The sequence below is a fragment of the Lipotes vexillifer genome, unplaced genomic scaffold (genome assembly GCF_000442215.2).
Source record: "Lipotes vexillifer unplaced genomic scaffold, Lipotes_vexillifer_v1.1 scaffold362, whole genome shotgun sequence".
In the NCBI taxonomy this organism is placed as follows: Eukaryota; Metazoa; Chordata; class Mammalia; order Artiodactyla; family Lipotidae; genus Lipotes; species Lipotes vexillifer.
In genome coordinates, this window is record NW_006788741.1 from 531,153 (window position 1) to 555,521 (window position 24,369).

The 24,369-nt window shown below is 36.8% G+C and overlaps 1 protein-coding gene across 1 annotated transcript in view; it reads right to left on the minus strand.

Annotated features, from left to right (window-relative positions):
* The window catches only part of MMP16 (matrix metallopeptidase 16), a 346,798-nt gene extending 331,031 nt beyond the window's left edge, over positions 1–15,767 (minus strand). Inside the window, exon 1 of the mRNA XM_007461751.1 lies at positions 15,355–15,767. Within this exon, the coding sequence (XP_007461813.1) occupies positions 15,355–15,699 (345 nt within the window). The 5' untranslated portion in view covers positions 15,700–15,767. The remainder of the gene's footprint in view (positions 1–15,354) is intronic.
* Positions 15,768–24,369: the final 8,602 nt, after the last annotated feature.

Genomic DNA, 24,369 nt, shown 5'->3' on the forward strand with positions numbered 1-24,369 from the left:
TCCCTACATGTTCTGATACACCCCTCTGAAAACAAAGACCAATTTTACATTTTTTTTTATGTTAAGCCAATAGGTATTTATAGAAATGTTCTATCAGTGGAATAAGATAGAAAACATTTATTTATACCAGAAACACTGATGCAATGTAATGATAATAACTAGAAAAAATTCCAGGGGTGCAGTCTACTCACTAGTTAACCATTAATCACTAAGATAAATATGGCCTTTTATTATTAGAAGTTAAATATATTGAATAAAGTAACTAAAGTAAATGTAAGATATACACACCATATTTTCACCTGGTATGGGCAAAATGAGTTAAAGGAAAAGATAATTATTGAAATGGATCATAAGATGTCAGTTAAACTAGAAATTTAACACCTACAAATAGAGATGATGTAACCCATTCATTCTTCCATCACGTATCTGCTGAGCTCTCAACTTGTTGCATGGCAGCATTAGGCTTATGGCATACAGTGGTGGTGACCAAGGCAGATATACTCTGTCTCATAAAGTTATAATTTACCGTGAGAGATATTAATTTATTACACACAAACCATTTACAACAGATTATTTGCACATGGATTTACTGTAATACAGCAAATTTAACCATATGCTCCAGGCAAAAAGAGAGAAAAATTACTTAATTCAAGTCTCCTTAAATTTGTCCCCCAGGAAACATGAGTTTGGCCTATATGATTTCAAAGACTGGAAGACCAAAATTCAAAGGTGCTGAGAAACAGAAGTTGATACTTGGCTTCTGCATGTCCATGTGCCAAGTCTTAGCAATTAATAAGCCATTTAATGGATTTTCAACAGTAATTTAAGGGTGAGGTTTTTGTCTTAAATATATATATCAGTATGTAACTTTTAGGGAAGGTAAAACACTGTATAATTATGATAGGTACTTTGAAGCATAAGAAAAGTTATTATAAATGCATAATGGGCTCATCTTCTCATGGGGGTAAAGATGGGAATTAGGGAAGATCAGATGATGTTTGCTGGGCACTGAAGAATCTGTAGAAGGGTGGGAAATAAATGAAAGAGTTAAGCATTTTGATGAAGACTCCAAGGAAGACGGATCTTGGTATCTAGGAGGAAAAGAGATTAACAGTATAGCTGCTGATACAGTGGTTCTCAAAGTTTGATCCTGGAACTTCTGTGGGTCCTAAAACTCTTGCAGGAGTTGGCCAGGTCAATAATATTTTAACAGGATATTATTTGCCTTTTCATTCTCATTAGCTTGCAATTGACAGGGGTGTTAACCAGGGCTACATGATTTATAATATTGCAAGTGTGAATGCATACACAAATATGAGAGTAATATTCCATTTTGTGTGTGCATTTTTTTTTTTCTTCCTTATCCACTCATCTGTCGATTGACATTTAGGTTGCCTCCATGTCTGGCTATTGTAAATAGTTCTGCCATGAACACTGGGGTACATGTATCTTTTTGAATCAGAGTTTTCTCCAAATATATGACCAGGAGTGAGATTGCTGGATCTTGCGGTAACTTTATTTTTAGTGTTTTAAGGAATCTCCATACTGTTCTACATATTGGCTACACCAATCTACATTCTCACCAACAGTGTTGGAAGGTTCCTTTTTCTCCACATCCTCTGCAGAGTTTATTATTTGTAAACTTTTTAATGATGGCCACTCTGACTGGTGTGAGGTGAGACCTCATTGTAGTTTTGATTTGCATTTCTCTAATAAATAGCAATATTGAGCATCTTTTCATGTGCCTGTTGGTCATCTGCATGTCTTCTTGTGAGAATTGTCTGCTTAGGTCTTCTGTCCATTTTTTGATTGGGTTGTTTTTTTGATATTGAACTGCATGAGCTGTCTGTATATTTTGGAAATTAATCCCTTGTCGGTAGCAACATTTGCAAATATGTTCTTCCAGTCTATAGGTTGTCTTTTTGTTTTGTTTATGATTACCTTTTCTGTGCAAAAGCTTTTAAGTTTAATTAGCTCCCATTTGTTTATTTTTGTTTTTTTTTCCCATTACTCTAGGAGATGGATCCAAAAAAATATTGTTTCAATTTATGTCAGTGTTCTGCCTATGTTTATCTCTAGGAGTTTTATAGTATCTGTTTTTAGTATTAGGTTTTTAATCCATTTTGAGTTTATTTTTGTATATGGTGTTAGCGAATGTTCTAATTCCATTCTTTTACATGTAGCTGTCCAGTTCTCCCAGCACCACTTATTGAAGAAACTGTCTTTTCTCCATTGTATATTCTTGCCTCCTTTGTCATAGATTACTTGACCATAAGTGTGTTGATTTATTTCTGGGATTTCTATCCTGTTCCATTGATCTATATGTCTATTTTGTGCCAGTACCATATTGTTTTGATTACTGTAGCTTTGTAGTATAGTCTGAAGCCTCAGCTCTGTTCTTCTTTCTCAAGATTGTTTTGGCTGTTTGGGGCCTTTTGTATTTCCATGAAATTTTTAATTTTTTTTTTGTTCTCAGCCACAAGAAACAATGAAATAATGCCATTTGCAGCAACATGTATGGACCTAGAGATTATCATACTAAGTGAAGTAAGTCAGACAGAAAAAGACAAATACCATATGATATCACTTATATGTGGAATCTAAAAAAATATACAAATAAACTTATTTACAAAACAGAAGTAGACTCACGGACAAAGAAAACAAATTTATGGTTACCAAAGAAAATAGCTTAAGAGTAGGGGGAGAGATATATTATGAGCTTGGGATTAACATACACACACTACTATATAAAAAATAAACAACGAGGACCTACTGTATACTACAGGGAACTATATTCAATATCTTGTAATAACCTATAATTGAAAAGAATCTGAAACAGAATTTATATATATATATATATATATATATATATATATATATGACTGAATCAATTTTCTGTACACCTGAAATTAACACAACATTTTGTAAATTAACTATACTTCAATTTAAAATCTGGTTAAAATAAAAGAAACAAATATGAGAATCCAGCTATCTTTTGTTAAGCCAGATATTAAAGGTATTTGGAGAAAAGTAAAACAATATCTTTTTTTCTTACTATTGCTCTTTTGTAAAATATGCTTTTCATAAAAATATGTTATCTATGTTAATATATTAAGTTAATTATTATTGTTTTAAACGAATTTCTAAGTAAATATTTTTAAACTTTCTCAGGTTTATTTGTCTAGAACTATAAACATAGACAGATATAAATCACACAGTAAAAACTTTTGGGGGTTTTCAATAATTTTAGGCCTGTACAGGGATCTTTTGTTTGAGTGCTGTGCTAAATCACAGGGCTCAGTAGATAAACTTTGAGCTATGAGGCTACAAAGAGGGGTGGGGTCTGATCATGAGAGGTTGTACAGACCATGGGATAATACAGTATGTCCAGACTGGATATAGAGGCTCAAAGTAGGGCTGTAGCCAAGTACATATGAAAAATGAACAGACCGAAGATGCATGTTATAGGAAAAAAAAATGGCAACTGATTAGAAGTAACGAGTGAGGGGCAGGAAGCTGGGGGATTGGTGCCCACTTTTCTCGCATGAACACACATGTGGTAGGTGGTGCCAAGTGATGGAAATCACTGAGGGAGGACAGTTTAGACAGATTGATATTTCTCCTTTTTATGTATTGTGTCTTCCTGTTTTTTTGCGTGCTTGGTAATTTTTATTATTGGATGTCAGACATTGTGAATTTTAACTTGTTGAGTGCTGGATTTTTGTATTCCCATATGTCTTACTGAGTTTTGTTGTGAAAAGCAGTTTAGTCACTTAGAAAAAGTTTGATCCTTTAAGGTCTTGCTTTTAAGACTTTTAAGCAGAACTAGAGCAGTTTTCAGTCCAGGGATTTTTTTTTCCCACTACTGGAGCAAGATGCTTCTGAGTACTCTACCCAACACCCTGTAAATGATGAGGTTTTCCAGTGTGGCTGTTGAGAATGGGCACTATTCCCAGCCCTGTGTGATCTGCAGGCATGGTCCCCTCTGATCCTGTTGCTTGATTCTTTCTCTGGCCTCCACTAATTACTTCACAGGAATGTACAGATCACTTCTTAATTGAATACGCAAGGAGAATGCTCTGCAGATCTCCAGTGCTTTCTCTCTCTGCAGAATTCTCCTTTCTGGTATTCTGACCTGTGAATTCTAAACTCCTTGGTTTCTCCATACTCTCAGCTTCATCTCCTTAACTCAAGGAGTCTGTATGGCTCAACCTGGTTCTGCCTTCCCTGTACTATCACCTGGAAACCCTCTTTATGAACTAAATTGATATAATCATAGGGCTCTTCTTGTTTGTTTCCCATCTTTCAGGTATGACTGTCCTTCACTACCTGATGTCCAGTGATTTAAAAACCACTGTTTCATATGTTTGTCCTTTTTTTGTTTGTTTGTTTATTTTAGCAGGGGATAGTATATCAGAAGGCTATTACTTATCTTGACCCATTATCCTTTACCTCTTTAATCTCAGAACAACCCTTGAGTTGAGTATTATTACCTCTGTTTTACACATGAGGAAATAAATAGTAACTTGGCTCACTCAAGTTTACTGAGATTTGGTGACACAGCTAAGATTTTTAAGCATTCCTTCCAAAGTTCTTGCGTATAGCCATTATGATATACTGCCTATAGAGAAAGTGAGAGATAGCTGAATGGATACTTAACACTGAGAATGTTTTATAAAGTCACCTTTGTAAATTGGTTTAGAAATAGTCTTTCCTTAAAACGCTAATAAATGAACTAAGTGAGCCTTGAAAGCTATATACAGCAACAATCTTAAGGACTGAAGAATTTTTAAAACATCCTTAGGTCAACCACCGAGATGAAGTTTCCATTGCCTCTACAATAAAGACAATAACCAGATATCAGGCCTATTCTCAAACAGCAAGTTCTGAGGCACCTCATCCACCTCTGAAATGATCTACTTCTGAGTAAGTTCTCTTTTACATTAAAATAAAAAAAATATATTAGAAATGATCAAATATATCTGTTTCCTTGTAGCTTCTACCCAATCAAAGCAATATATAAAAATAACAAACTCCAGAACTCATGCCTGTCAGCAGCCATATACATACATATTCTTCCCCAGCAGGGCACTGGAACACAGATCTTACAGGTTTTCCTTTACATGTTCTACTCTTTTCATCTTGGAATGTAATCAAATCTTCCTAAAACCTTTGAAAATCACATTTAATGTGACAACATGCAACATAACAAATAGTTAAGGAATGAGATATTATGATTAATTTAATATTACATATAATTAAGATTGTGCCACATTTAGTATTATGCAATTTAACATAGGTTACCAATTTTCTATAAGTAAAAAATCATAAAGGGTATTAAACAATAAATTTATATTGAGCACCAAATAATCACTCTTGAATCAACAAGTCAAATCAACAACAGTCTATTCAGTTTTTACTCCAGGTAAGTCTCTATACTAGGATAGACCTAGCATTTCCTTTATGCATGTCAATGATTTCTTTCCAGTTTGGAATATAAAAGATGTGATCAATGGAACTGGACTACACTGTCCCTACTGGGAACCTGGGAGTTATTTCTTGCCTGTATTTACTTGGTTAGGACCCTGGGCTCCATAGCCAACCTGCCTGCTTTGATTCTGGGCTATTCCACTTCAGGAAAATTCAGGGGTAGGTGGCCTTGGCAAGTTCCTCAACTCTCCATGCCTCAGATTCCTTATCTGTGAAAGAGAAATAGTAGTGCTATCTCACAAGATTGTAATAAAATTTAAATGAGTTAAAATATATGAAGCACTTAGAACACTATCAGGCACATAGCAAATGCTCAACCAGTGATAATTAACTCTCTTTTTCTTATCATTAAAATAAGGTGTTCAGTGAAATCAATTCCATGTATTTCTATTCTACTGGTTATTTGGACCTTGTCTAATTAGAATATAATGCTGGCACATAATTGTTTCTACATTCCTGGTTATCTGCGGGAATAAAAAAACTGAGATATACTCTTTTCTTACCTAAGAAAGAGATTGCTTGGGATTGTCTCAATGCTGTCATTACAAAACCTGTGCTATAGACAAGCAATAAAGATCACAAATCCATTTTATGAATGGTCAAAATAAGGCAAAGACTGTTTTAGTAATTTGCTTGATTCATACACGGGACTAACGATTTCACTCCATCTACATACAGGAGCAAGTTAGCAAGTTCTATGAATAGAGCTGTTGTAATATTAAAACACACAGATGTCCAAAAGAGTTTTATCTGTAACTGAGAGTGAGTATTTGTAAGTTGGTTATCAATTTCATATAAATCATTGAGTGTACATTTGACTCTGGAAGTTCTTTGAATTTATTCTGCCTTATTCACAATGAAAGAGGGAAGAGAGAAAAATGTAGCTTCTTGTAAAATTTTACCTAATTTTCAAGCCTGGTGTCCTGTAATATATCTAGAATACAAAGTCCCTCAAGAGTCCAACTAGAAGAAAAAGTAGGACCACAAGAAGGAACTGCTTGCAATTGTTTAAAGGGAGAATGAATACACAGACATTAGAAACCTAAAACAAATTCAAATTTCTAATCGCTATAAACAATGAGAAACTATTAACACATGGTATGAATTCAACAGTGAAAAGTTCCCATGGAAAAAATGCTTCCACTGATGTCACTTAGGGTCTGACTGCATCAGCACCTGCAGAGGCACAGGCCTGTAGTCCACTGACATCACCTCAGGTGCATGCAATTTGGGGACATGAAATAAAGTTCACAAAAGTATCCAGCTTCCTTAAAACAATGGCAGTTTATTCCCCCATAACTTGAGCATGACTAAAACAAATACTGTAAAATTCCATCCCGTTGAGTAGTTTATTTGGTCATTTGAATATACCACTCTAAGGACTATCTCTCCTGAGAATATCTGTCTGTGGGGCCATGGCTTACTTCGTATATCCATATTTCACTTAACTGACTAGATTAAAAACTTTAAAAAACCTGAATGATGCTTGTAAGTGGATTATAATATCTTAATTAAATGTCGGCACTCCCTAATGCGTTAGTGACTGCCCCCTTTTTAATCTCCACTTATATAATAATCTGGCCAACTGAAAACATATTTGAGGTTCCTATTAAAGATAAAGCACTATTTAACACTTTTGTGGCTTATTTCTTACATATTTTTTTAAAAGATAAAGAGGTAAAACCTATATTTTAAAACGTATTTTCATCAAAAAATATTTATTCAGTAAATTACCCTGGTAAACATTAAAAAATAACAGTCTGACAAGCATTTAAAAGTGGATTTTTGCTATATATCTAAAAGGCATAATCAAATTAGATTTATCCCACTCTAATCTGTAAGACTACAATTATTTCATTTTCATTTTAGTTAAAATGAGAATACCAAAAGCATCTACAGTTACTACGATATATAGTGTAAGGAGATATAAAGCTGTCCTACATTGTAACAATCTTTGTCATATTGTCATGTCCAGAACTCCTCCCAAACTCCTACAGAAGTGTTCATTTCCTTCTTAGTTCATCAAATATGTAATAACCGGTACCAAGTGGCTATTAGTTAACCTAAGTCACACATTAAATCGTGAATAGTTCATTGATTTCCTTAAGCTCTCTATGATTGGCTATGATTCATTTTAAGACATCTAATTGCACCTACTGGCCTTGATTTTTAAACCAAGGTCTACCATTGGAATCTTTAAACGGCTCAATTGCTCCCTCTAGCCTCCTTTTATATACTACACCCACAGGTCACAATCAAAGGTTAGGAGCCTATTGTGAGATTACTCTTACTCTCTTGCCTAAAGTTGTTATGTGGCTCATGAAGATATTCCACTGATCCAAACCCAAGGATGCACAATGCCAAATGGTAGTGGTGAGACACTAAGAAAAAGAACATCTATTCAGAGTGCTAAATTATAGGAAGCAGCAATCAAATATGATTACATGAGTAACCTCAAAATCTATAAATGACTTTCCCAAGGAAAGAAGGCAAAAGAAAAAAGTTGAGTGTCACATATTTTAACTTAGTAGTTTATCCTTTTAACCTGGAATATTTTTGCTGTTTGCATAAGCTGCATATTTCATAAAACAAATGCAGTCTGATTTTTCACGTTCAAAATCAAATGTGTTGTGAAGAACAAAAATAACCCTCAAAGAGCCAGGCACCAAAATTATTTTCCACAGTGGGCAAAAGGGACATACAGTATAAGTACTTCATTTCACTACAAAATATGTGTATATTTTTTATATATAGATATAGATGGATTTGAATTTTGAGACCCTCCCCCAAAAAACAATTTTGATTTCATTCCAACTTGCCTTTTTATGATTGAAGTACCACTTGTAGATGACACGTATTTTTCAAAATAACATCAAGCCATGTTTTTAACATTAAATTTTTAAAGTTTGCTACCTTGGCAAAAAATTGATTTTAAAATTACATATAATTTGCTGCCAGTGTTTTTACTACTCAGCAGAAGGCTAGGATAGTTTCCAAAATGGAACACCCTGTGTCACTACAGAAGATAACAAATGTTAGATTTAAGTTGCACATTCTGTATTTCTTCATGATAGGCACTTCAGAAAGAAAAATTCTGAACATTTGTTAGCCAGTTGCCCCCAAATTTACAGGATAAATATGTACATTTTCCCCTTTTGGCTATATAAACTAAAGTTTGGAGGTTCATACAATAGAACTTCAAATTTGGAAATGGCCTTAGTGACAGGTTAGTTCAATTGTCACTTTGCCAAAGATCAAGGCTATGTTAGTATAAGAACCAAAGTTAAAGGCCACGTCCCTTGACCCTCTGTCCTAGGGCTACATTATACTATATTGCTAGCTATTCCCAATGTTACATGCAGAAGTTATTTTATTTTAAACTTCTTTGTCATTGAATAAACCACTTTAATATCTTTTTCTGCCCATCCTCCTCCTTCCCCTATTAACTAAAAGAAAAAAAGACGTTTATGGTCTGAATTCGGGGTATAACATTGAGCTGGTCTAAGTTATATATCAAATCCTACTCCTAATGTGAATAGGAAGCACTTGGGCATTGAGCCAGTAAAAATAAACAGGCCCATTGAATCATAAAGTCCTATTTCTTTTCCATGGTATTAGAAGAAAATATAAACAGATTTCAGCAAATTCAGTCTTATAAAAGAAGGTGTGAGCTGAACTTGACATTCTATGATAGTAACAGATGATGAGACAAAATGTGAAAATCACATTCCTGAACTAAACTAAGAAAAACCCACAGGAAGAAAATGTACTGATGTTAGCTTGGTTGACTTTAGTATATTACATTTTGTAAAATTTAAAAAGTATTAAAATAAAATCTTCCTAGACCAGCTGGTATATCCTAACCTGATAGACTTTCTGTAATTAGATGCTATCATACCTTTGAATCAGCATTTATTTTTACCAACAATATCTAAATAGTATGGAGTATTTAACTATGAGAAGGCATGTTCCTGTCTATCCACTATCTATCTACCTAATATGATATACATGTATTCATTTAATCATCAGAACAACCCCTATGAGACAAGTACTGTTAGTATCTCCATTTTACAGATATGTACACTGAGGCTCACAGAGGTTATCTTGCCTGTATTGACTTAACAATTAAGTTGCAAGTAAAAGGGCTGGGATTAAAATCCAGGAAATCTGGTGACAAAATATGAGCTCTTTTTTTTTTTTTTTAATTTAAGTATAGTTGATTTACAATGTTGTGTTAGTTTCTGGTATGCAGCAAAGTGATTCAATTTTATATGCATATATATATGCATTTCATTTCAGATTCTTTTCCATTATAGGTTATTATTACAAGATATCAAATATTGTTCCCTGTGATATACAGTAGCTCCTTGTTTTTTATCTATTTTATATATAGTAGTATCTATTAATATCAGACTCCTAATTTATCCCTCCCCCTTCCTTTCCCTTTTGGTAATGATAAATTTATTTTCTATGTCTGTGAGTCTGTTTCTGTTTTGTAAATAAGTTCATTTGTATCATTTTTTAGATTCCATATATAAGTGATACCATATGATATTTGTCTTTCTCTGTGATTTACTTCGCTTAGTACGATAATTTCTAGGTCCATCCATGTTGGTGCAAATGGCATCATTTCATTCTTTTTTATGGATGAGTAATCAGAATACGTGCTCTTAATCACTATACTATACCATGATAAAAAATTATTTGATGAATATAATTACATTCACAGATATTTAAAATGAATTGTGATGGAAAGTAACATGAAAAATGACTTTCTCAATTTGAAATATATATGCTGAAGGGTCAGAAATCTCCTGAAGGTGCACAATGAAATCAGTCTTCTCTTTTGACACTGAACAAATTTAACTAATTGATTTAAATGTTCAATGTCCTTTTTGGTTCAGAAATAATATCAGTTGGTCATTTACCAAATATTCTGAACAGGTACATTTTGAGTAGTACCTTGGGGTAGGTTAGGCAGAAAAATAAATTTACATAAAATAATTGCTTAATCCAACATAAGAGAAAATAATTGTACCACTGAACAAGTGCATTAAAATTTTCTTACGTTAATAACCTGAAATAGCTATAAACTTTAGATCACTTTGGGTATGTGTGTGTGTGTGTGTGTGTGTGTGTGTGTGTGTGTGGTACGCGGGCCTCTTACTGTTGTGGCCTCTCCCGTTGCGGAGCACAGGCTCCAGACTCACAGGCTCAGCGGCCATGGCTCACGGGCTCAGCCGCTCCGCGGCATGTGGGATCTTCCCAGACCGGGACACGAACCTGCGTCCTCTGCATCGGCAGGCGGGCTCTCAACCACTGCGCCACCAGCGAGGCCCAGATCTATCACTTTTAACCTGACTCTAGAGATTAAAAAGCTGTTACTGAACCCAACTCTTTTCTTACTTGATAGGGATGAAGAGACTGAAAGCGAAAACCCAGCTGTACAAAGGGATGGACTTGGATGGTTATTTTCTGTGGATTTCTCAGGGGTAGTATGAGACAATCTACCTCACTGGTATAGGCTCACTAGTAAGGATTTCATGAATAACCCTAGATTTGGGCAACCTGACCAAGCAATTCTGAACAGAGAAAGGCACAGTTAAGGTGGAACACACAGGAGAAGCTGAAGAACCTGAGGACTAGTGAGTCTTCTGGCCTCTTGGTCAGAGTTCTTGGTTCTTATGATATTCTGAATGGCCGGCAAACTTGGGATTCCAAAGCATAGAATGTTGCTGCAGGTTAAAAACCTTTGTAAATCAGTTACGCAGCCCCTGCTATTGACCAGTATAAAACTGCTACCATGGAGAATTATGGGATGTAGTCAGAATCCCTTACTCAAGAAGACTGACCAGATCACATTGTCACCATCCTTCCATGAGCAAATAAAATAATGCATGTTGATTATTTAAGCAAGTAGAAAATAAGAGATATGACAAAAGATCCCAACATCTGACATTTTAAAATCTGTAAAATATAATTTTTTATCTCTGAAATGTCTCACCACGAATTCCTGCTAAGATGATATGCAGTACAAAGCTAATCCAAGGAAACTGAACTTTTAGGTAGATTCAGATAAACCTGACAAAGGTGAATAAATACTAAATCAGTTAAACACTGCAAGAAAAATGTAGGAGGGTTACACTCACAATTCATAGTATTTGTCATAAAACAGCCTTCAGAAATCTAGAATCTCTCTTCTTTCTTTAACAAAGAAAGGAACAAAATCAATTTTTGTTTTATCAAGTTCTTTTTGTCACCAAAAGTCATTCTTCTCATGCTTTGATATGTGCATCATTCAGATTATCACATGCTTTTATTTTACCATTAAATTGGCTTAAGATAATTTTTCTCACTAGAAATGTGTGCTATTGTTTAAAAAAATAAAGAACATGTTCACATAAATATTTAACACTTGACAAACTATGAAAGTTGATGATGAAAGTTATTGATTATGAACTATATTCTGTCTTAATTTCATGACAAAAGTGTTTGCAGTGTTAAAAAAATAAATAAATAGTCTCAGGATCATGAGAATCCCCACTACAACAAGAAAATTATTTTAGACACAAAATGACCTTTTAGAGTGTACAGATTAAATCATGATTCTCTGCTAACAATTTAGCTTCTTTTGACCAATGAACACGTCTAATTCAGACTGCTGTCCAATGACAGCAGTCTTTGAGTTTTAGTTAATATTAGCAATGTATCTCCTTTGCATCATGCTAATGATTACATACTGAAAGGCGCACTCCAAAAAATGGATCCAGTGATATACAAAAATCTTTAAACAAATGTATAGTGAAATTTTAGCATTAAACATATATATATAAGGAGGGGGATTTATTGAATATATAAGGAGGGGAATTTATTGAATATATAAGGAGGGGAATTTACTGAATCTCTTCCATAGTACTGCTTCTGGTAGTATCTTACCCTTCTTAGCTGTAAGAGATGTTCCTTTTTGCTTCTTAAATACAAAAACAAACAAAATGCACTCTTTCTCTATAATAGGCTTTCATCAGTATATTAACAAATATCTCCTGCTCTAAAAATTAAAAATTTCAAATATTTATACTTTCAAAATCAGACAGGAAACAGTTAACATGAATACCTCTACCCAACTCCCTCCCACCTAGATGGGGAGGGAACACAGGTTTTTAAACATTAAATTGTAGAAATGAAAAGTATAGGGGTCCCACCAATTGTGAAGCTCAGCGAGGAATAAAGCATTGTAATCTCAGTTCTCAGCATAAAAAGCATCTCTTAGAAGCTTCGTTCCAACTATAATAACTTAGTACGCTTGCTAGAAAAATAAAATTATGATCATATGAGCTTCATGCATGATTGATACCATTACTGTTTATTTTAAGACTGTCTTTAAGAATCAGTCAAATAAAGCAGTCTCAGTTTATGTTTTGCAATCAGAATGCGCAACACAATATAAATGCCTTTTCTGAAGATGTGATGGACTATTCTTCCCATTACTGTTTCCTACCAAAAAGAAAAATCTAATAAAAGTGAATCAGGCAGAAATTCATGTCACAAAATATCCTGTCATCCGTGTTCTTTATAGTATGCTGAATTACCTAGCAGCTATTCTTATGATTTTAAAAAAAGGAGGTTATCATTACACACAAATAAGTATATAAACCCAACTAAGGATATGTTCAAATGTTTAAAAAATGCTATTTGGGAATAATACAAACTGAAACATAATCTACTTTAAGTAATTAGAAAATCTCCTTTGTATCAAATACCCTTTTTAAGGTCTCAGATGGCACATGCCTCTTATCTTTCATAATTAAATCTTTGCATTGTGTAATAAATATGGATGGAATAAGTTAAATACTCTAAAAATGGAAGAAAAAAAAAACAAAACTCTTTTTTCCATGAACAATTTTTAACATGTATCTTGAAGAAAGAAAAGAAGTTACAGAAATTCAAAATAAATTTTTTTTAGCAAAATCATAACTTTTTCTCCCATAATAATATCTTATTGAACTGATTGAGGGATTCAAACTATGAAGAAATACACGCACATTTTATTTAGGCTCAAAAAGGAAAGCTAATGATCATCAATACACTTTTGTTATCCCAATAATCTCTGAAAGCAAATCTAAGTAAGACTTTCCCAAAGCAGGTGGCCATGAATCCAGGCTCTCCCTCCCTCTTCAGATTGAGCAAGATAAAACTAGCCCCTACTTTTAACACCTCCCCCACACCCCACCTCACCACCATCACCACCACCACCAATCTGAAGCAATAGGCCCTTCTGTTTATAACCTTATAAATGACAGCTTGCCACTTTCATTCCTCTAGTCTATGAACTGCTTACTTTTTTCATTTCCACATTAAATTATCTCTTGATTTAAACATTAGAAACAAAAATCCATCTGTGGCATGCAATTCCAACAGTTCAAATTTGCAACCAAGAAAAGTCTGGACTTACCAGATTTACCTTTCCATCTCTTTTATTCAGAAAAACAAAGTTGTATTTTTCAAAGGGTTAAACAGTTTTGGTTTGAATTAGGGTTTGGGTGTAATATAATCATACTTAATATCTGTAAACTTAACTCTTGATAATGGTTCTTACTTTTTCAAATATTTTGTTTCTCTATTAACCATCACTTATTACATGTAGTCCTAAGAACAGTTTATACAGAGAATTATATTCAGAATATGCCCTCACATATGGCATTTATTATGCACACTTTGTATATAAATCTGTTAAATGAAACACGTTCAAATACTGTGCAACAGGTTCTGCTGTTGTGTAAACATACACACCCAACAAAATGAAAATAAGCTTTAAAGAATCAGCAATATAGGGGAAAAAAATCACATTTTTCTTCAGAGACTTAATCATAATTCTTTTGAGGTGACAGAAGATCTAACCAAAAGGAGTATATTTTACTAAGACCCTCTTATTGTCTTTGCACTCCACCGTGTAGGTGATAAACTGGTTAGAGCCCAGGTGTATACAAGCTTCCATTGATTTATTGCATGTTACTGGCTTTAGTGCTGAGTTGATGACAGGAAAAGTACTTTGGCAGAGGTCTGACAAGTCGTTATCCTTAAGTTCCCTTTTGCTTTGTGTCTGTCTGTTCCCAAAGCTATCAAAGTAAAGCAAATGACAGTCTAAATCCTCTATGTTTTGCCATGAGAGTGTGAAATCAAATTGTAAGACACACCTCAGAACTATTACATTGGGCCACATTTATTTTCAATTGGCGGGGGAGGGGAAGCGAAAACACTTCAAGAGATGGATTTCATGTCCTCTGTGTAGCCAGATCTAGTTACAGTGTATTAAGTTATGTCTAAATGAGAAAAAGACTCTGTCTAGTCAAGTGTTTTATCACAAAGTAATGTTATTAAACATATCAAGTATTCCCACGCTCTCCTCTAGATTCTTTGATTTTAACCTCCTTTGTTAGGCACAAAACACAGGGAAAAAGGTTTCAGGAACAATACCAAGGCAGCACATTATGCCAAGCAATGAATTCTGTGTTTCCCGAGCAGTTTATTTATTATAAATTCAAACTGCTTTTATGAAACTACACGTTTGCTATATGTAGGTCTTCTAGGTCTTCGCCTCTTTCCTTGATAAGAAGCATGGATCGGCTACAATTGTGTCTTTGAGCGCGCAGCACGGTGCTTTGTGCTGCTGGGGATAACGGATTCTCAGTCTCACGCGCATCCATCACCTAAGACAGGGAAACTCAACACGGGTCTTGGCGGCTGGAAGGGAAACAATGTGTTGAGACCCTGGCTGCTGTGAGCTACAAGGATCTGACGAGCGAACGATATGTTTCAGGGAGCAGCCCAGGCAAGGGGGAAGGAAGAAAGCCCTCGTACTCTTACCTCCACATTGAAATACTGCTCCGTTCCGCAGACGGTAGCACATAAAATCCAAAGCAAGGTTTGCAAGTAAAATACCCCCGAATGATGCACGAAATCCAACCGTCTTCCAGTGCTGAATGTGAGTAAGATCATAGTGAACTGTGCTTCAATGGATGGACGAGCTCCCCTTCGTTTTCTCCCTCTCTCCCTTTCCCTCCCTCCCTGGTTTCCTTTCAAAAGTCCTCCGGGTGGGTAAGGAGCCTGCAGGTTCACCCACAGCCCGGCAAGGGGAGGAGACAGAGGGCCCCCGCGCTCGGCAGCCCCCAGAGAAGCAGCGGCTGAGGTAGAGTCAGCAGCAGCTCGCATTCACCATCCTCGTGGGCCCGCGGCCGGGAACGTGGCGCCCAAGTTCACCGGCGGTTCCGGCTCAAAGAACCGAGTCGCAGCCGCAGCAGCCGCAGCAGCCGCAGCAGCCGCCGCCGCCTCCAGAGGGTGCGTCCTCCTCCTCCTCCACCGCCCACTCCTCCTCCACCGCTACCGCCTCCTGCTTCTGCGGGAAGGGCCTCGGCCGCTCCTCTCTCTCTCTCCTCTGCTTCTCCTTCCCTCCTCTCCTCGCTCCCCTCCAGAACGTTCATCCGTAATCTACATAACTCCTCCTTCCCGGGGTCTGACTCTTGGGCCCTCGGCGCGCGCGCGCGCACACACACACACACACACACACACACACACGCACACGCACACACACACATACACACATCTGCACACGAACACACTCACACAACCCGACTCACACGCGCGCGCTTCTTAAAGGAGACGTCTGGTAAAGGGGAACTGCCACTGTACCGCGCACTGAAAGTAGACAGCCCGGGAGAAGGGCACTGAATTGAGACGTGGTCTTTAACATACCACCCACCCCTTATCCTCGAGACAAGCACGCAAGAACCTGGGCGGCTCCATTCTTTCGTCTCGCCCACCTTCCGCTGAGCACCTAGAAACAAGTGCGCCCCTCCCCTGCCGGGGACTGGCTGGGGCTCAGGCTGCGGACCCTGGTATGGGCTGGGGAGCTGCCCAGGCCTGGTCCCGGTGGGCGACCGTCGTCCTCAGTCGAAAAGACGCTGAGAATCTGAGGGAGCGCCCGGGTCACTGTGCGCTGCTTGGGGGCTCGGGTCTGTTGCCAGCAGGCCAAGTTTAAAAAGCCTGAGCTGGCAAGTCCTGAGCGTCCAAAACTTTGTTGGGGCCCACCAACCAAGCATGTGGCCTGTTGTCTCCCTGAATTCTCTCTACCATCATTACATCCCGCCTTTTGGGCTCGCGGGGATGGCAAAGGGTGGGGGCGTGAGGGAAATCTAGTCAAATACAAAGCACGAGGAAAATGCTCACTTCCCAAAGATGTTCTGTCTGGTGGAAACAGGTACACACTGGGACCCCGGAGAAGTGGTCCGGGTGTTAACAAAACACCGGGACAGAGAGGGCGGGGGCGCCTGAAAGGACCGCGCTGTGGGAGCTTGGGGAAGGGCTGGGGAGGAAAGGAGAGGGAGCAGCCTAAAGAAAGGCGAGTAAAGCAGCTGGCTAGGGCGGGAGGAAGAGGCTGCGCGCAGACCAAGCGGGGGAGAGACTGGCGGGAGCGCGGAGAGCTGCAGTCAAGAGGGGGAGGCTGCTGGCAGGGGAACTTCGGTAGAGGCTGCCAAAAAGGACTCGAGCCGCAGCAGTGTGAGGCAGTGGACTGGGGTGGCAGCAACGGTTTGGCTGAAAGAGAAAGGGGGAAGGGAGACAGGCAGGCATCTGTTTGGGGGCCGTGCCAATAAACGTGCTTCTCCTTGGCAACCAGCAGAGGGGAAGAGGAGCCCACTGGAAAGAAATGTAGGCAAGGCTGAGAATAAAGACTGTTCCAGGTATGGCAGCTACCTCGGTGAGGTGGAAGAGAGAATTGACAAAGCAAATTTCATGGATGAATTGGTAAAGCAAGAAGTAGAACTACAAGAGGTCATGCAGATGGAAAATGCTGAAACACATCTTGCCAAAAATTGCATTGGACTGTAATAAAGCTGAGGAATGGGACTTTTTGACTAATGCTTTAAAAACTGTAGGAAATATGACCCACCCAATTTGACTCAAGTCTCTCAGGGAGACTTTCCTGACAGTCTGTTTTGTGCACAGCATGTCCTGTCCACAAGAATTTTGAAGACATAAGAAATACCTTATATTGTATAGCATATTATAGTTTGCAGAATGTTTCCACACATAGTATCTCATTTAATTTTCACAAACATCCCTGAGGATTTTGTTTTCATCTCACAGGTGGATAAAACGATGGTAATAAAAGATAACTTTCCAGCATATCATTCAAGTGGCAGAATTAAGACCTGAGTTTTCTGACTCCCACTTCAGTGCATTTCCCAATACACTCCACTGACTTTCCATATAGAAATCTGTTTCTGCTCTTAACAGTTGTATAACCCGTAAATTGAGTTGATTTACGTACCTGAAACAATTAGAAGGCAACATGAAAGCAAGATCATTATATAGAAGGTACAAGGTGTTATATGTCAATATAGAATAACAAAATGTGGTGGGAAATATTTGTTAATAAATTAAGAATTATTTTTATGTATACATTATATCTAGCAAAGTACAAAATTTTACAGGGAAGAGATACAGGGAAAAAAAAAATATTGTTTTCCTCATTCTGGAGATAGCATTGAAGGGAGGGAGGTAAAACAAACTTACACAAGATTTACATGAGAAAACAGTTCTAAATGGTGAAGTCCTTGCTAAATGAGCCAGAATATTAGAAGACTTTTTCAAGGAAGTGGAATGCAAGTTAAATGCTGCTGACCTATCAACAAGGAGGGATTTCTCACTGCAAGCAACCTGTTAGTCAAAGAAAATAGCTGAGCTCAGAACAGAGAGATACATTAACAGGGTATTTATGGAAGGCAAGATATGGGTAAGGGCCGGCAATGAAATATTTAGTTAACATTCGGTTAAATAGGTGAACAAGGATTGCTAAAACATTTTATATAAGAATAGGTATCTACTGAAGATTATCTTCAAAATTATGCATAAAATTGGCCATGGGGAAGACTGGGCTCAAAGAGATGACAGTTAAAACAATGTTTAAGTCCAGCTGTGAAACTGTAAGGGTCTGTACTAGTGAGGTGTCCTTGGAGACCCATCGTAAGGGAAATGAAAGTAGGGAATCCTAAATTCAAAAGATAATCTCAAATTAGTGATTAGTAATCATAACATTTTTTACAAACTTTAAAAAATTCATTAGTGAGCATTCAATGAGCAATGAATATATAAATGAATATACTGAAATGAATGAATATTCAAAGTTCCAGAATACAGAAATAAAATACTGAGACAGACATATAATAATTATAGCAATGTTGTAAGGACTCAGGTAATTATGTATGCAAGATGATTTAGAACAAGGTGGAAGAAGTAGTTGATTTTCCCTGAGGTCCTTGGACAATACATCACAAAAGTAGTGGTTCTCAAAGGGTATCTTGAAGAAAGAGTAAAAAATTAATAGGCAGGTAAAAGAAGGAAGGATATTTCAGACCTGTGTGCAACAGAGGTATAAACATAAGATCTGGAGAACTACAGATGGTTTGTCAGGGCTGGAGGCCAAGGTGTTATAAAGGAAGGTCAAGGTCAGAAGTTGCATGGATATGCAGAGGTCAAATCAGAAAGATTCTTGAGTATGTTTCAGGCTTTAGACCTTATCTTAAAAAAATTCTTAGGAGGATATGATTGAATTTTCACTACCTTTTTGTACACTTGCTAGTTCTGTGGAAATAGTCACCATGTAGAAGTTCTTATATTTTTTCCTTCATATGTTCCATTAAGCATTTAATATCTATGATCTTTGTAGACCTTGTATCTGTGCTAGTACGATATGCCTGATACAATAATTCTCCATGTGGACTCAGCTGGGTACCTATGGAAATGTAATCACTTTCTTTATCAGGTGAATTTGTTATTCTGTTTCTCATCTGTTAAACAAGCTTACCTTTTAAAGGGTAGAATTATGAAGAAGTTTCTATTCTCATATCTTACTAGTGTTAGCTTCTTAGTTGGTGATCTTCTTGGAGAAGGACTTGTTTTCCTATCCACAGTAAGTCAAGATATAGAATATCACCATTCCTTTTAATGTTAATGAAATTTTTCCATCCAACTCTTGGCTCTCACTGTGCTTTCTCTCAAATTCTTTCTTCTCACAATTTCACAAAACTAATGAACAATCTCGGAATTACATGTGAATGGAGAACAGAGAATCCAAAAGAGACTGAAAAATGAATAAGGAGTCAGAAGAAAGGAATAATTGCCCCTGGTGAAGGTTAATAGCAATTCAATAGAGTATTACCTAGGAGAGAAAGGGTCTGAGGAAGCCAATGATGTAACTCCCAAGAAGCAAATGACAGATACTTAAAAGTGAGCACTTGAGTGGCATGTTGGGATGTGTGAATAATTATAACTACCTAAAAAATTATTGGAGGTAAATAATATATTACAACCATCATTGAACTTAATAAACTAGAGCCTTAGAAAGGAGTTTATAGCTTTGGGAAGTTACATAAACTTGTTCATTCTTCTATCATATCAATTAATGTGCTTCCTCCCCTACTTCTGTCAGTTGAATCTGCAGTGGTTTTTTTTTTTGTTTGTTTGCTTGTTTTTAATTCAGAGAATATTGAATTAGTGCTGAGCTATGGGCATTTTCTCATGCATCTTTTATTTGCAGGGGCATGCATGTATAGAACAATCACCTAAAGCCTTGTTACCTAAGGAATGCTCCCTGGTGGAAACTTAAGGTCTGAGAGCTTGTCAGAAATGCTGAGTCTCTGGCTGTACCAAGATCCCCCATGATTCATACACAGGGTAAAATTGAGAAGTTGCTAGCTCTTATCAGTCTGTGAAGAAAGTATGACTTTTTTTTTCCATTTTCTTCATTGACTTATTCTCTCTTTTCACCTCCATAACTATGAGTGTTTCTCAAATATTTGGTTTTCTGCTCATTTATTTGTTCATTCATTCCTCTTCATTAACCACTATTAAAAACCAAGCAATTGAGGATGTAAAAAGGTAAAAGTGAAATCAGTTAAGATAGACCACCTCAGTTGGTTAAGGTCTAAGACAGATGAAAATGAAGTCTTGGACTTTAAATTTGTTTTCATGTGGATTTACTATCAACATAAGGAAATAGCTAGCAGTGCAAAAATTAGAGGCAAGATTTTGATATAAGTGGGTGAGTGGAAATAGCCTCCAGTGCCTCCCTATTATTTCTTTATCATGGAGTATCTGAAGTTTGGAGGTCCCAATGAATGAGAAATATGAGGAACACACCAGTTGAAAGAAGAAAAGAAATAGCAGGTATACAGCCTTTTATACCATTAGGCTATAGGGGGAGTTTTGTCTGTGCCCACAGTTGTGTCCATCACCCTATAAGGCCATTTCTCCAGCACTACAATTATATTCTTCCCAGAGACCTTGGTATGCTACAACACACACCAGGATTTGCAGAAGCTCAGAGTCTAATGCTGCTCTTCTCTCACTCTACCATCTCCCTCAGAAAGTTTTGTCTGTTACTTCTACTCTGGTGATTTTCATATCTCCAGCCTTAAACTCAACCCTGTGGTCTAGAATTCATATCATCACTTTCACCTAAAACTCAGCATGTTCCCAAACAAGTTCACCTTTTCCTTAGATGATGTACCCCCCTTAGTTTCTCCATTTCAATCTAGACCAACTTTTCCACTAAATCTTGAACACACCTTTGACTCTAATACTAATTTATGCTCCATGCTGAATAAGTCACCAGTAGCTGTCATGTCTTTCTGTCCAATACTACTGTGATTCATTCCTTCACCTGCACCCATAGTTTATCACTGTTCCTTATAAATTCATACCCTTGTCATTTCATGACTAACCACTGCAGTAGCCTCCAATATGTGTGCATGCCTATGTTCTTTTTTGGTCTCCAATTATTCTTCATGCCAGTCCATTGAAACCTCCCCCTTTTACTATGCTTATACATCATTTTCAACGTAGACATGGCATTTATAAGTTGGAAGGAAATTTTTAAAGTTCTGTTCTTCAAATTCCTCATTATACAGAAGAGGAGGTTGAAGGTCAGTGATGTTAAATAAGTCATGTGCCTAGTAGACAAAGGTAAAAAACACATGTATTCTGACTGATTCACAGCTGACTGCACTTTTTAAAGAAAAAGATTCATTATAAACTAGTTAGACATGCAAGAAAACACTGAACAAACAACTCAGTTTAAGAAATAGTTTTGTTGCTGTTTCACTCATGCCATATAAATAATTATAGCAGAATAAAATTGAATAATACTCTGTGGATCGTCAGACTTATAGCTTGGTGAGTGGTGAGATATTTAAATGTTTAAATGCTAAACAACATAAGGTATCATTACAGCATGTGACTGTTGCATGTTATACACATGCAAGCAGGCAGCAAAGACTCATTTGGGACTCCAGTTAACAAAAGGAGTTAAAAAAGAAAACAGAGTTAGAAATGTTCAGAGTAAGGACACTATGAGAATATTCCTAATAGTTTGTATTGGAGGGGAACAAGTACTGTGTATTTTACTGGTATTAACAGAAATGATAAAGGTTTTCATTTCTTAGCAAAAGAAAAGGAACTATAGAATGGCAGTCTTTAACATTTTTATCAAAATACAATTAATTCCTTTTGAACTATTATACAGTATATTAAATGCACTTTTTATTAGTTCATGGGGAAAGAAAAAGAAATGGAGAATAGAATGGAAATTAGATTGGCATCCATAAAGCTGTACGATCACAATAAAAATGTATGACATAGAAGTGACTATTTTAGATTAGAGGCATTGACTCAGAATCTAAACTTACAGAGTTCAGAAAACATTTTATAAGCTAATTTCCAACAGTAATGAGAAACTAAACTTCTAAGTTGAAATGTCCTTTTTCTACATATAAGACCAAAAATAAAAGTGAATTAACCCATAACAGTATAATTACAGTTAGAGGAAAGACAGTAATAGAAAGATAAGAAAAGATGTAAAATAATCTTAGTTCTATAGTATCTAGTGCTTCAATTATATGTTTCTTCATTTTGAAATGATTTAACCTCACTTATCTTTAATTCTCTGAATGCTGGAGTAAGCAGAATAATTCATATACTGCTTACTGTTATTAAGAAACTTAATATTATATTGAACTTGATTGTCCACTACATCTTTCATTCTCTGACTCACTTTCACCCCTCTGTTGAAAAGGAGGGAATTTCAATCGTCAAGTTAGTCTAATAGGCAGTTAGTATCCATACACATTTATAAAATCCCTCCAAAAGATTCACTTTCCCTTTCATATATGTTAAATGTTGTCATTGTTTTATTAATATCACTAAGATGTATCATTCTGTTTGCATTGGAATGGTTGTGTTTTTTTGTCATTCACAAGGTCAAAAATAAGTGACTCATTCACTGTAAATTATAAAGTAATCAACGTTGAGAATATGGAGACTTACAATAATTTATTTCTTCCTTGAAAAAATAGCTATAGTCATTTCAAATGAGCTAAGAATAAAACAGAATTTTTGTTTATATAATCAAAATGTAAGCAGTGTGATTTCAATACAAGAGTATTAGTCAGTGTATGTAAATTGTAATTTGACACTATAGTTAATACTTATTTATTTTTTGGTAAAATATGTGATTATTCTCAGTAAGATTAAAACTCATCCAAAAAATTCTTAAAATTGAATTAGAAAAAATTATCTAAATTTTTATACCCAATATTTTCTTCAACATCAGATATCATCATATATGTCTAAGTAAAATCATCATCCTATTAACCCAAGAAGTCAGAAAAATATTTTATGCCTTGCTTTAGATTCTTACAGTTTCTATAGGACAACCAATATACTACCCACAAATACAATTTAAATGTTACAGTAAATAATTTTAGAGCAGGAATATATATATATATATATATATATATATATATATATATATATTCATAATAATGCTTTTGGGATTTTGTCTATATCAATGTTACATCTGCACTTACTCGTTTTTAATTCCTTTTACTTTAAAAAAAATTCTTAGTGTAGTTAATTTAAAGATAACTTTTGAAGGGGGAGTCAAGATGGCAGAATAGGAGGATGTGGAATTTGTCGCTCCTCACAAGTTCATCAAAAACACATCTACAAATGGAACAGTTCCCACAGAGCTCCTGCAAAACATAAGATATAATTTCAAAATTTCACACATAGTCCTATCACCATAAGAGGAATCAAAAAAAAGACCAGCAACCCTGGTGGGAGGCTGCAGGTGAGGAGAGATACCCACATTAAGAAAGACTCCTTCACGAAGGGGAAATCAGCTGGGACAGAAAAGGAACTTTGGGGAATCACAGGAGAATGCAGCAGATGGTCTGTAGAAGGCCAGGCAAAGTAAGAACCACACGCATGATCAACACAGCAACTCTGCGCATTCCAGCCTGAATCATGAGTCGCCTGTTTCAAAGGGGGGCTGGGTGCCGGAAGGAGGGATTTGGAGTGCAGACCCAGGGAGAGGACAGCTCTTGGCTGTGAAAAGACAGCCTGAAGGGACAAGAGCAAGGGGCACCACAAATGGGAAGGTCTGTGGAAAAAGCCTGAGACACCATAGCAAGACATCATTGTCAAGCAGCATGCAAGGGGCGGAGCCGCCATTATAACCCACTTAGGTGGCTTCTTCAGCCTCTGCAGGCATTGGGAGGGGCTCCAACCTGTGCGGACCCACCCAGCCCCTGGACTGGGGTTGCCTCTGCCTGTGTAGGCTCCAACGGCCTGAGCACTGCCCACCCCAAAACTTCCTTGGGAATCAGCCCTGGATGCCTCTGCCTGGGAGGAGAGTCCGCTGAACCTGGCATGGTTGGATGGCTAAAGCATGGGGTTGGAAGAACAGACCTAGGGAGAGAAACGCAGTTGGCTGCACATATACAATAGAAGGGACGGGAGTAAGGGGACACACGGGCAGGAATG